Source organism: Arachis hypogaea, chromosome 13 (genome assembly GCF_003086295.3).
Source record: "Arachis hypogaea cultivar Tifrunner chromosome 13, arahy.Tifrunner.gnm2.J5K5, whole genome shotgun sequence".
Taxonomy (NCBI): domain Eukaryota; kingdom Viridiplantae; phylum Streptophyta; class Magnoliopsida; order Fabales; family Fabaceae; genus Arachis; species Arachis hypogaea.
Window position 1 is genome coordinate 12,621,165 of NC_092048.1, and position 12,692 is coordinate 12,633,856.

Consider the following 12,692-nt stretch of genomic DNA (forward strand, 5'->3'; position numbering starts at 1 on the left):
TTGAAATCATATTATGCAGGTATCCAAAACGATGATTTATGCATTCTAACTCATACAGAATTTGTAATTTTACACTTCACTCTTTACTATAAACCCTTGTTTAGTAGTATCACAAGAGCTATAACTGTATTCATAATCATGCAACTAGGATCCTTGGCATGTAAATATGTGATTATCATACTCTCCAACTATGCCAGAGTTCTTCAAAACCTCCTCTAACTCTCCTTCTAGTTCTTTACTTTTTCTAGAAACTTCTAGTTCCTTCCCATTTTTATTTTTGTTTCCATTTAATTTATTTACCTCGAAAAACTTAAATTTTTTGTATGACTCGTTAAGATTCTCATCAAATCCTTCAACTTTTGCAAAATCACCATCATTCAAAATATCTAAAAAAGGTCCAGTTGATAATTTCTGATCAGATCTTACACCAGACAATGATTTATTGGAGCCTACGGATTCTATGCCATGATAGCGAGGGAAGTTCAAACAAGTGCAATAGGCCAATAGCCATACATGGCCCTTACTACTTCATCATAAGTAAGAGCAACTTCAAGTGCTGTAAAAAAGGTTCCAAACCTAAAGGCGGTTTGGTTTCTCACCTACAAGCTTGCTATTGATAGGTTGGTACTCTGTAACCCATATGGTCCACCTTTACCTCTTATTTTCTTAACACCCTTTTTTCCATCCTTTGCAAGAACTCTGTGAATTACCTCAATTCCATCTCCTCCATTGATTAGTTGTGGTTTCCTGTTGTATTCCTTCTACTTCTCCAAGAGACAAGAGTACTCTTTATCTATCTCAACTACCTCTCTTGCATGATTTTTTGTTTCTGCAACAAACAAAATCAAAATTCTGTCAACTTCATTCATTTTCTTAAAATGGTTTGTTAATAAAGTATAAGACTACCCAGAGTACACCTAGAGCACAAAAAAAAAAAAAAAAAAAAAGAACAAATGCTCAATAGTAACTTGAAAAGAGTGAATCTAGATATTATTTTTCATGTTAAATTCTTTCATTAAGTAATTTTTTAAATTATATGATCAATCTTCTTCTTCTAGGTGAATTTCATTAACCTCAATGAAAAAACATAAAACTTGAAAATTAATTTGTCTAATAAAATAAAAAATTTTAAAAATATATAATCAATCCTTTGTGTTTAGTTTATATTTTGATTTTTTATTTTTACTTTCAATGTTTTTTATTTTTATCACTCTTTATTTTTGTTTTTGCAAAATTCTAAAAATAAAATATTGAAAATAAAAAACACCAACTTAATATACAGTAATTAAAATTTATTAGAGATTCAAATATTCAACTAAAAAATTATCTAAAACAAATTACAAGCAGTAAAATATAAATGAATATCTATGTAAACTTATATTAAATTAATAATAATACATTAATATTAAAATCTCGTATATTTTGTATAACTTTTTATATAATAGAACCTTGAAATTTGAAAAAATAAAGAAGGGTTCTTTGTTTTGTTTGGGTAGATACACTAACTAGTTGTGTAAATTTGGTTTTAAAATAAGATGCTTTATGTTTGATTATCCTCTACTATATATAGGTAGAATCAAAAGTATGTTTAAAGTCTTAACATTCTTCCTCCAGATTGTGTATTAAATTTTTCTTTTAAAAAACATGCAAAACTTAACATACTTTAAAAAGAATTTAATAATTTATTTATAAAGTATGATAATATGCTTTAAAAATTTTGAAAATATATTATTTATTAAATTGCATATGCACAAACTTTCAATTAAATAACAAAAATACTATGCACATATAAAAAATCAATCACCATGAATTTGATATAAATACATACATTGTTTAACTCATTTTTAATATGTATTTTATATTTCAACATATATTCTCTATAAAAGACTAATTTAGTGACTATATTTTAGTGTATATGTAGTAGCATGGTTGATAAAATAATTAGCAACACTTAATTATTAAGATAATCATATGATTTAATTACAAATTTGACAAAATTTAATTATTTCAGAGTGTTGACCAAAAAAAAAAAAATAGAGAGTAAACATAATACTATACTCTTCCCTCAAAATACAAGAATCTGATTAAGTGAGTAAATGACTGTATAACACATTAAGTGTATAGTAATTAAACTCAAGCAATTGAAGAAACAATTGAATAAAGGAATTAGTCTCATCAATACATTTATGTCCTAGAAGTGCAAAGCAATGCTATATCACAACTTGAATGTGAGATCCTTAAACCTTTTTATTTAGTTACAACATTATTGTTCTCAGCCCTCAGAGCTGAGAGGAATACTAATTATGATCCAACGTACTATAAGTAATATATGTATAATATATAAAAACTCAGTAGTTTGTATACAACTGTTGTATCTACCAAGCGTGGCAATGTCAATTTTCAACAAAGATTAATCTATGGCTGAATAACTTGAGCTTCAGTGCAGCAACAATACAAGCTTGGACTTTCATGATCCAGAAACTAAGTGACTTATGGAAGTCAAAGGTGAACTGTAACCATGCACTACAGAATCTCTCCAGAAAGCCATTCCTATCACAATTCACAAGGAATAAAATAAAATAAAATAAAATCAATCTCCACAAAATATTGTATTTTTGGTATAATGCTCCTAGTCTATTTATTGAGAGGAAAAAAATGACTACAATTGCAATATGGAGATGGGATACCTATAATATCTGAGTTATGAATCATATCAATGTATTATTATGAGTGTGTGACTGTGTTTCAGTGTGTTTGTGTGTTATCATTAGGGCCAGGAGAGTAATTAACCTATCCATGAAACCAAACCAGCAGTTGCTGCCAAGAAGAATTCCTTGCTGATAATGTTTGACCTGAAAAGAAAGCGCAATATTAGTTTATAATTGTTGCTGAAGAAAACACAAATGCAGGGGAAAAGTGAGCTTAGATTAGCTTACAAGTATAGGCATGCAATGTTCCCGTATCCGTAAAAAAGGGTAGCCCAAGCTGAACCAGTGAACCTACAATTACAGTTCATTTTAACCAATGAAGAGCCGACTTTATATGTAGAAGTAGCTACAAAAAAAATACACAACACCAAAATTGAAGCAAGAACAACACGAAGGCAATGGTGGAAGATCAAGAAACTATAGGTGGGCCATGTGCATGTCAACGGGAGCAGAGTAAACAAAAGTGCTGTTAATTATAGTATAACCATGAAAATTTGGATTAGAATTCCATGCATCAACAAGTCACTTTGCTTTCTACTATGAAAAGTAGCAACCTGTACCCTATTACCTTAGAGTACAAACAATGTAATGATATGTGCTATTTGGTCAAGGGCTCAATGATAAAACTGTTCTAAAATGTCATGTATGTAAATATGGTGTTCTGATGAAATGTACATGTCAGGAGAAAACAGAGAATTACCACATGAGATCACGGATTAAGAGTGCGCGTGGGAGCATAAGTCCATTCCCAATCATAGCTAGCAACATAGAAATTGCTGACAAGCCTTTCATGTTCTCGGGATTGAGATAATTTGTCCACTAGAGAACAAGAAAAGTCACAAAGGTCATAAATACAAGAATCGAACTGCTCCTTGTAAAAATTTCTCGTATATAACATTTACCATTTGGGAAACCGGCATCCACATGAAAAGTAATGTAGCTGTCCATCCAGATATTCCTCCAACAAATTTGACACCTTGCTCAGAAAGTTTTCCACTTCTTGCCTGCAAATCTTAAAAACTATGCATTTAACATGACAATGGAAGTAAAAGCCTATACTACTAAATTATGCATTTCTTAGTTTCAGTTGATAGATAATATGACGTTTAAATGTAACAATATGGATCCCATTTCTGTGAATACCCTATTCTGCATGAATTGGTGAAATAAGTGCATAATCATGACTGGCTTTCATTTTAAGGCATGTTGTTGCTCACCAAAAACCTTTTTTTTTTAAATGTTACTTAATCATAAGAGTTTCAAGCGAACTAGAAAATAATGTTTACAAGGTACAGCAGATCAAGATAGAAGCACTAGGGGCAGTAGATGGCATACTCATCCAACCTGGACTAAGTTGAGAGTTAAGACATAATCAAACAGAAAACAAAGGATATAGGAAGATTACCATGGTAACAGCCAAGACAGCTATCACAAAAGAAATTGCCCCGGGCAAGATGCTGTTAGGTATATAGGGGACAAATGTCGACCACATTATCTGTATCCAGATTATAAATTAGACAACGTAATATGAGAAGCAAAAGGATATAAAGCTGTTATCTGCCAGTGTGCACCAATGCATGCAAGATGAGATGATACTAACATACATAAGCAGTTGTTACTGAATTAATGTGATTATGTCGTACTACTACTTAACAAAATTAAATGAAATTGATACAATTCTCTGATTTATATTGAGGGGGTAAAAGGAAAGTATTACCTGGGGAAGCACAGATAAACCCCCAATAGTAATGAAATCTTCCCACAATCGAAAGATTCCGGCATTTAGCAAACCAAAGTAATTCATGAAATTCAGGAAAAGACCAGACACCACAACAACTGAAGTCGCCGAAAAGTACGGCAAAGGCATAGCTTCTGCCAATGCCAGCTGAGCAAGGACCACAAATGTTGAAACGACACCCAGTGTCTGCACTACCATTGCTCCCTGTTCTCTCTTCTTGGCAAAGTATGAAAGTAGTGACAAGTTTCCAAGCAAACTAGTAAGCATTCCCTACATTGACACCCTTATTGTGTAAGATCAATTTCACATTGAGGTAATTAAACGAAGAACAGGAACAACTGAATAAAGACAATCGGAATCTATAAATTCTGAAACTTTACAATTCTATAGCATAATTTGAAACAATGGTTAAAACTTGAATATTTCAGCCAAGCGAAGAGAATTCACACAAGCTTTGGAAACAACTACTCTAGTTTAATGAAGTAAAACATGATTACACTCAATTATTCAGTTAAAAAAATGTCCTCAGATGTGAACAAAAATAGCAAAAAAGAAGAAGGGAGTAAATCACACTCACCTATCTTAATATACACACAACACCCTTCTATTTCCAAAAATACACACTAATCTCCCCTGAGATTTAAACATAACACTGACTCTCTATAAGGAAGGTACATGTAGGCATGACAAATTAACGTGCAAAATGTGTTATATCATCTACCCTTAAGGAGGAATGTGTAAATCACACAAAATATAATAATTCAACAAGAAAAATTACGGAGTAAATATTTGATAATTAAAATTTTTAGGACTAAAGCGTTCGACTAGAATTTCCTTATGACTGATTCCGGGGATTAATTGGGATTTATTTAAGGGATTACAAAACTTGAGGCAGCACCCTACCAGCCATGGGACAGCCATGAGAGCAGTATTATTTCCAGCTGCAAGATTTCGAGCATTGAGTATAATCTGTGGCATTTGCAGTAACAAAAAAGGAATATTGGCAGCTCCAGAAAATTTTGCTGTAAGAGAATCCCATTGCTGGTAGCTTTCATTTCTCCCAAAGTTAACTGATCCCTTCAAACAATGCACAAAGTTAATCCCAAAAGAGAACACCACTGTAATATGATAAATCAAAATAAAACTGCAAAAAAGGTTAAAACGTGTATCCAATTATTCAACAATCATATACACCCATTACATAAAAATCCAAAATTTCCCAATGACAAGGTGCCACTGAATTCGGGAACGAAAAAAATGGTGACAATGGGGGTTAAAGAGGTACCTGGTGATGCGAATCGGGGGCATCAGAATCAAGAGCATTGAGAGAGATATTGGGTCTTCTGCGCCTTGGAAAAGCAAAGAGGTTGGAGGCAGACGCAGAAGCATTATGATGATGTGTGCGAGGGAGAAGCAGCGTGGGATATTTGAATTGTACGAGGTTGTTAATGTTATTGTTATTGTTATTGTTGCGGTTGTGATGTTGACTTTGGTGGTGTCTAAGAGGAGCATAAGGTGGAGGATGAGACACAACACAAGACTGATGAGCCATGACTTGAATTGGTTGAAGCTCGCATTCGCCCACCAAGTGTTTGATATTATTACTCGATGATTCTGATTGGGATTCGAATGAGACAAGAAAGGAGAGTGAGTGAGTGAATAGAAATAGGAGTTTGGAGGGAGCGAAGAATGTGAAGTGTGTGTTGGGGTTTGGAAAACGGGGATTGGACGGTGGCAGATATGAGGATCTCCAAGACTACCACGTGGATATTATTATTTCATATTTGCTTCCAGCTTTAACTGCATCTGCAATCTTGCACTTTGACGCATCTTGCAGCAACTTGCACCGTTGAAGCTGAGTTACGTTAAGGGCCCTTATTTTTTCTTTCAAATGTCCAACGGAGTAGATCAATTGAAGTTACGCTGGCAATACTACTCGTATATTTGCGGATTCAGATCTAAATTCTATTTAAAAGTCTGTTGTTGACAAATAAATTATTGTACGTATAAGGTGAGATTTAAACCCACAACATTTATTTAAGTGGACAAGTGAGCTGACCACTCAACCAACCCAAATTAATTTCAAAGCGAAGATAGCAAAGTATAGATTGGATTGAGACAAAAACCTTCCGTTGTTAAACATATTCACTCTGATTGGAGTGAATTGACCATCCGAATCGGTGGAATTACATATATGGTAGGATTCTCATCTATTTTATCCGACCTACCCAAACTATCAAATTAGATATGTTGTCAAATATATAAAAATAATAATCAACTTAGGTTAATCAAGTCTATTTAAACAAATATCAGGAATTTAAATACTATTTTATATATTGAATAATTTATTAACCAACATCAAACCTTAAATTGAATTTTGAAAAAATGTGTTTCCTTTTCCTTGTTTTCTAAGCTATGATAATCTCAAAATAATAAACAAATGAAAGTGGGATCTTCTTGATCTGATGGAACAATCATTTATAAAGATGCCCCAAACAATTAACTTTTGATACAGAAGGAATATTAGTTATCTTATTCAATCATTTAATTGTGCATCATACCATCATTCATCTCAAAAGAGGAATGCATTATCATGCATGTAAAGAAAGATGCTTGATTCTTCTCACATCCACTATACAGAAAATCTCTCCATAAAACTTGTGATGATTCTTCACATGTTACTTTTATGATGGAAAGTATGTGTGCATATATTGCAACCTAGCATGTGGTAGATAGCTCACACTTAAGATCTATTGCTATGTTGGCTTTTTGGGACTATGGCCCCCTACAAATAGAAGGAAAAAAATAAACGTGACCTCATCATTCTGGAATAGAAAGTTGAGATCCATAGATTGTATCCCTCAACCTATTGATAAAAACAAAAACTATTACAATAGACAATAATTGATATTATGATGGGGTTTACAAATTTTCAGTGTTCCCTTATATGGCCTCTTTCATCTATTTTCAATCAGGAAGTCAAATTTTCTAGGTACACACTTCCCTTCTGTATATATACATTTTTTAACATGTCTCTCAATGAGTCCAAAGTCTAATGTTTCAAAAGCATGGCTTCCATCCCTCCCTTCCTTGCAGCATGTTTTAGTTTCTCCAATGCAACAAGTCCAACTTGTCTTACTCTTTCTCTTGACAACCCTATCCTGCACAGAGAAAGAACACCAAGTCGCCAACAGAATTAGAAATGTTATTTATACGACCATCGAAAGGTTTCTCGTTCAAATAGTTTTAACTTTTGACAGCGGAACGAATGACTGGGACGAAGACCATAGTTTCTTTAGAAGTTGTTGGAGAACTTTTGATTGTCCGAAAAGCATCATTTAGCATTGACTCGTGACATGACTAAGTGTAGTTAGTGTGATACATTGAAGCTTCATTTCAGAGCATGTAAAGTGTAAGTGACATGAAAGTGGGAATTTAACCATAAAGCTCCATGAAGTGCACCAGCATGGCAAGAGCAATTACCAAATATTATGTATCACATGTGAATTTATAGTTGCAAATATTCCAATTCAAGTTGGATATCATGGTTGAAACTCACCGTTTACTAATATCCTCCCATGTAAGAGATTCTCTATCCAATCCGTAATAGAGTCGAATGATTTCTCTCTCTCTTTCCACAAGGGTCACATTAAGGAGTTTATTCACTTCGTCCTGTAAACGATTACAACAGGTATTACAACCATATGGAAGTTCAGAAATGACTATGCAGGATTCTCTGCCTGAAAAGAGATTAACTTCATTTCCAAATTTGAGCCTTTTAGGGGAAGAAAACACATTATTTAAACGATGCCAATTTACTATGCTTACATATATCATCCAATGCCATCATAGTGTTCACTGTGAAAATCATGGAGATGCAGTTTGGAGCTAAGTTAAAGGATCATTATACATGCACTTAAAAAGGGAACAATATACAAGGCATTAAAATGAAAACTTCCCTACATACCTTTAGTGCCCATTCATCTACTCTATTCCACGGGATGTTCTCTTCGCGAGTATCAGCAATATACTGGGAGAAAACAGAAAACAAATGAGATGGTTGATAACAATTCATAAAGCCGAAACCAGTTCCAATGATCATCCTTGATGTACTAGTAAAGACTTAACACTTACACTATGATGAGTTTCTCCTGGAAGACCATTCAAAGATGGAAACGCCTCCCTATCAAGCGAGAAAATTTTACTCATTGCCTGCAATATGCATGTAAATTGCACACGGTCAACAACAGAACAGTAGGATATCAAAATATGTATACGAGGGTCGTGTAACTCTATGATACATTACCTCAGTGGCATTTCTGACTTTCTTTTGAGACATATTAAGACATTTTGCTATCCTCTGCAAAAGAAAGCAGTTCAGGTTGGCTTACCAATACTTTAAAATTCTAAAATATTTGATACAGAAGTTCTAATTTTAGATGACTTACTTCCACAGTTGGAGTAACTCCTTTTTCTTCCAGTCTAAACTTTGCATTGCGGATTAAAGATAATCTTTCGTGTATATGAGTGGGCAATCTAAGTGTTCTTGAATTTTCAACTAAGGCTCTTGAAACACCCTGTCAGAAGAGAAAACATAATCCATGCTAAACAGACCAATTTGAGTTGTAAAATATCCTTGCTCGGATTTCTTAGAACACAAGTTTATATGATCCCAATCCTAATAAAATGGAAATAGATGAATTTTCTATAACTAAATTGGTTATTTAGATAAAAAAGACAGCATAGGAGCATATGATATATAATATCAAAGGTTTAAACAAATTCTGTTGATTGTAAAATATATGCTTATATAATTTCAAGTTTTGCACAAATTATGAGACCAATGGAAGCCTTTAATAGAAATTTTTTGAAGAGGTTTCATTAAATATTTTCTGATATGCAACCCTTATTTCCCTTGATTTTAAAAGTATGTGTAATCTACACACAAGAAGCTGTCTAAAGAAAAAGAACACACAGCCTCACCTGACGTATCCACCAATAAACATAAGTTGAAATCTTAAACCCCTTTGAAGAATCAAACTTCTCGATCCCACGAAGAAGTCCAATCAAACCACCCTACACAGAAAATACATCAAGTCAAGCACAACTGAGAAGACAAAAAGTCTAACTTGAGGTTAAGACAGAGATTCTATGTAATTCACCTGAACAAGGTCATCCATTTCGGCTCCCATGTTATCATATCTTTGAGCAATAGACAAAACTAAGCGAACATTGCTCATAGCCAACTTTTCTCTTGCCAAAGAGCACTCTATCATTTTTGCTCGTAGTGCAGCCCGAGAAATCTTCAATGACGCTGCAATTTGATCATCAGAGGGCTCACATCCTAGTTTGTCCTTCATTCTGATACTCACAGAAAATGTTTATAGGTAACTGAGGTCAGTTAATTTTTTCTAAAGAAGCAAACAAAGTCACATAACAAAACTACCTATTAAAGTTTCCTCAAAGGATGCAAAAGAATTGACATATCAAGAACAGTGTGAACACTCAACATGACTATTTGATTATAAAAGATAATGATTTGTACTCCATCCTTATAGAACTCTTAGTAGCAATATGTTGTTGAAAGTTAACAATGATGTGAAGGAAATATTCCTATTGCCCTTAGTTAAATAAGATGAAAGAAAATTCAAAATGGTAGTCCATGTTCCGTCTGTAAAAAGTTCTATATATGCATTAACTTATTACTGAAACTAAGGCTCTGCCATTGACTTAAGAAATTAAAACAGTGAATTTCTCATGAAAATGAGACTTAAAAATCATGAAGTTGCAGAGAATTCACTGATGGCTCTTAAGGTCTTAATATTCATTCAGAACATAAGATTTCTATAAAGGGAAATAATTTATCATCCTAAACATCCTCCTAATTACTAGTGTTTAGGAGCATTTATCATTTAGTATTTAGGAGGATTTGTTGGATGCTCTATCATAGCTATGAAGTAAAAGAATGATCAGCTGATCATTCAAGTTTGTTAACTTTCAATGCTTATGTGAAACCCTTCCCTTCCTCAAGTGAATAAGATTACTTAACATGCAACATTCTTGGGACAAAAAGAATGCTTAAATTTTTAAATTGCAGCATATGGGATATGATAAGCAAGCTATAAATAAGATATATTCTTCTTTCAGTGAATCATAGGATCCCAAAATAAGAAACAAAAACATGCAATTACCTGGATTTATGCTCCTCTAAGGAAAGTCCAGCTTTTATTTTCTCTGAAAGGTTTACAACTTCAGCATGAGAGAGCAATTGCTCACTCACTACTCCTTTCACATAGCCCTTCAAACGATATTGAAGCAGCTCTGGACTGATGGCAGACCTCAGCTGCATAGCAGTACAAGGTTCGATCGTTGCGCTGGTTTTACCCGAGGCCTTCCTCTTGGTGTTCATTCTTCTCTGTCTTGCAGACACCCCAGAACAAGTTACTGCCACCTTCCTTCGGCTTTTATCCATTCTCGAATGCTCGTTTAGCACATCCCTCTCAAAAGAAAGGTTCCACTGCTTTTCCAGCATTGACTTCTGCAGCAAAAGAAGAGCCTCCACAGAATAACCCATTTCAGAGCTTTCCAACTCTAAGTCACTGGAACTGAATCCTTGAAACCACAATGGATCTGAAGTACCGGCTGCCTCGGCATCAACATGTTCCTGAAGAGCCTTGATGGACTGGTTTTGGCGATTCGATGCTGCAAAGGTCGGGGTGTAATTGGATGGCTTCTTAGCAATTATTACAGACTTTGTTGGAACAATCTGATAGTGTGTGGATCCAAAATCAGTGCCAAATGAAAGCTTTTCGGTAACATCAGAGTAATGGTATGATGAACTCAAAATCCTCTTGCCTCCACTGAGTCCAATAACTGCTGCAGTAGCCATTGTTATACTGCCCTAATAACTATGTGTGAGTAACATCAAACTTCCCTATTAAGTCAATAATTCTTAACCTGTGTCAGCTGAAAATACAGCTCTCAGAAAATTCCCAAATTGTTCTAAGTTCTAACTATATGATTATCCATGAAATAGCAAAACAACACTAATAGAGTAAGGAAAATCAAAGAAACAAATAATTCAGGATCCATATACTTCAATTTTTTAGTGTAGAATCCATTGAAACAACTTATAAAGTTACAGCATATAAAAGCGGAAGTTCCCAAATGAAAAACAAACACATAAATGAATTGGGGTGTAGTTAAAGTTGCATTTTTTTTAAAAAATTGAAACATAAAAGGTGCAATAACGGAAAATGATGCATGGCATGTTTTTGATGAAGTACCTGAGTAAACTGAGAAAGAGAAATGCAATTCAGAGAATGATGATTGCTCCAAAAAGGTATTAGCTTAGTAGTTCTTATTTAGAATAATAGAATCACAAGGAACAAGCTCACAGGAAGAGACTTCACTCACATAACTGTTGGTGTGGAAGGAAATAACGTTGCTGCTATATTAGATTTTTCTCTTTTTTTTTTTTAATAATTATTCTTTTATTATCACTATCATATAAAAATTAATTAATTTATGTTTGAGAGAAAGCAACAGAGAAATAAATGAATGAAACATAAATTTGAAGGGGAAAAAAATGAAAAGATAAAGATATGGAAGAGAGAGATATCATTGGTTAGAAGAGATATTGGGACCAGCCTTGAGTGGTGTGTGATGATTTGTCTTTCTCTTAATTCCACGTTCCCCTATTTGTTTTCTTCATTTTCATAATTTTTTTCCCTTTTTTAGTTTTTTCGGTTTTTTTTTTTTCTATAATTCTATGTGCTTATTAATTTAAGTCTTGACTCTCAGATTTTTTCCTGTTACTGGGGGAAGGACCAAGGTATTATTAGGTAAGTTGGCCACTATAATTCCATGTGCTTGTTGCTTATGTCTTATGTATTGAATTCATATTAATTTGTTTAATCATATAATAATGATTTAATTTAATAACAATGAGTTTAGACATCACTATTACTTTATTATTTTATTTTACTTTTAAATTTATTTTAATGTATATATAATATAAAAATGTTATACTATTATTTAATCAAGATTCATATTGTTTGATGATGTTTTAAATATTAAAAAATAATTATCTTTATAAAATATGAGAAATATTTTATAAAATTTATTTATATTATTAGTGTATGAAAGTTAATTTCTTTTTAATTTTTTGTGGTTGGAATTTGTTGGTAAATGTAAATGACACGTAATTATTAAAAAGTATTGGGCCTCAACTTCCAATGGCCAGT

At 33.2% G+C, this 12,692-nt stretch overlaps 2 protein-coding genes across 10 annotated transcripts; both read right to left on the reverse strand.

The window, feature by feature from the left end:
- Window positions 1-2,141: 2,141 nt before the first annotated feature.
- LOC112737280 (maltose excess protein 1, chloroplastic) lies at window positions 2,142-6,384 on the reverse strand. Of its 2 annotated transcripts, none has more exons than XM_025787105.3 (9): window positions 5,732-6,384; window positions 5,350-5,516; window positions 4,426-4,716; window positions 4,114-4,203; window positions 3,611-3,712; window positions 3,409-3,527; window positions 2,937-2,999; window positions 2,791-2,852; window positions 2,142-2,550 (listed from the first exon to the last, which is right to left on the reverse strand). In XM_025787105.3, the coding sequence occupies exons 2-9, from the start codon at window positions 5,422-5,424 to the stop codon at window positions 2,468-2,470; spliced, it is 885 nt and encodes a 294-aa protein (XP_025642890.1). In that variant the 5' UTR covers window positions 5,425-5,516; window positions 5,732-6,384; the 3' UTR covers window positions 2,142-2,467. The 2 variants fall into 2 exon arrangements, with proteins under 2 accessions (XP_025642890.1, XP_025642888.1); XM_025787103.3 differs by having other exon boundaries at window positions 5,350-5,523; window positions 5,732-6,306.
- A 948-nt stretch (window positions 6,385-7,332) lies between these two features.
- LOC112737281 (RNA polymerase sigma factor sigA) lies at window positions 7,333-12,277 on the reverse strand. 8 transcript variants are annotated; one of them, XR_011870223.1, is made up of 10 exons: window positions 11,733-12,050; window positions 10,638-11,380; window positions 9,609-9,807; window positions 9,430-9,522; window positions 8,895-9,023; window positions 8,753-8,806; window positions 8,581-8,658; window positions 8,275-8,476; window positions 8,006-8,118; window positions 7,333-7,607 (listed from the first exon to the last, which is right to left on the reverse strand). XR_011870223.1 is itself a non-coding variant. In XM_025787109.3 (10 exons), the coding sequence occupies exons 2-10, from the start codon at window positions 11,333-11,335 to the stop codon at window positions 7,499-7,501; spliced, it is 1,536 nt and encodes a 511-aa protein (XP_025642894.1). In that variant the 5' UTR covers window positions 11,336-11,342; window positions 11,733-12,277; the 3' UTR covers window positions 7,333-7,498. The 8 variants fall into 8 exon arrangements, 4 of the variants coding, with proteins under 4 accessions (XP_025642894.1, XP_025642891.1, XP_025642893.1 ...); XR_011870221.1 differs by having other exon boundaries at window positions 10,638-11,412; window positions 11,733-12,049; XR_011870222.1 differs by having other exon boundaries at window positions 10,638-11,403; window positions 11,733-12,047.
- Between the last annotated feature and the right edge of the window lie 415 nt (window positions 12,278-12,692).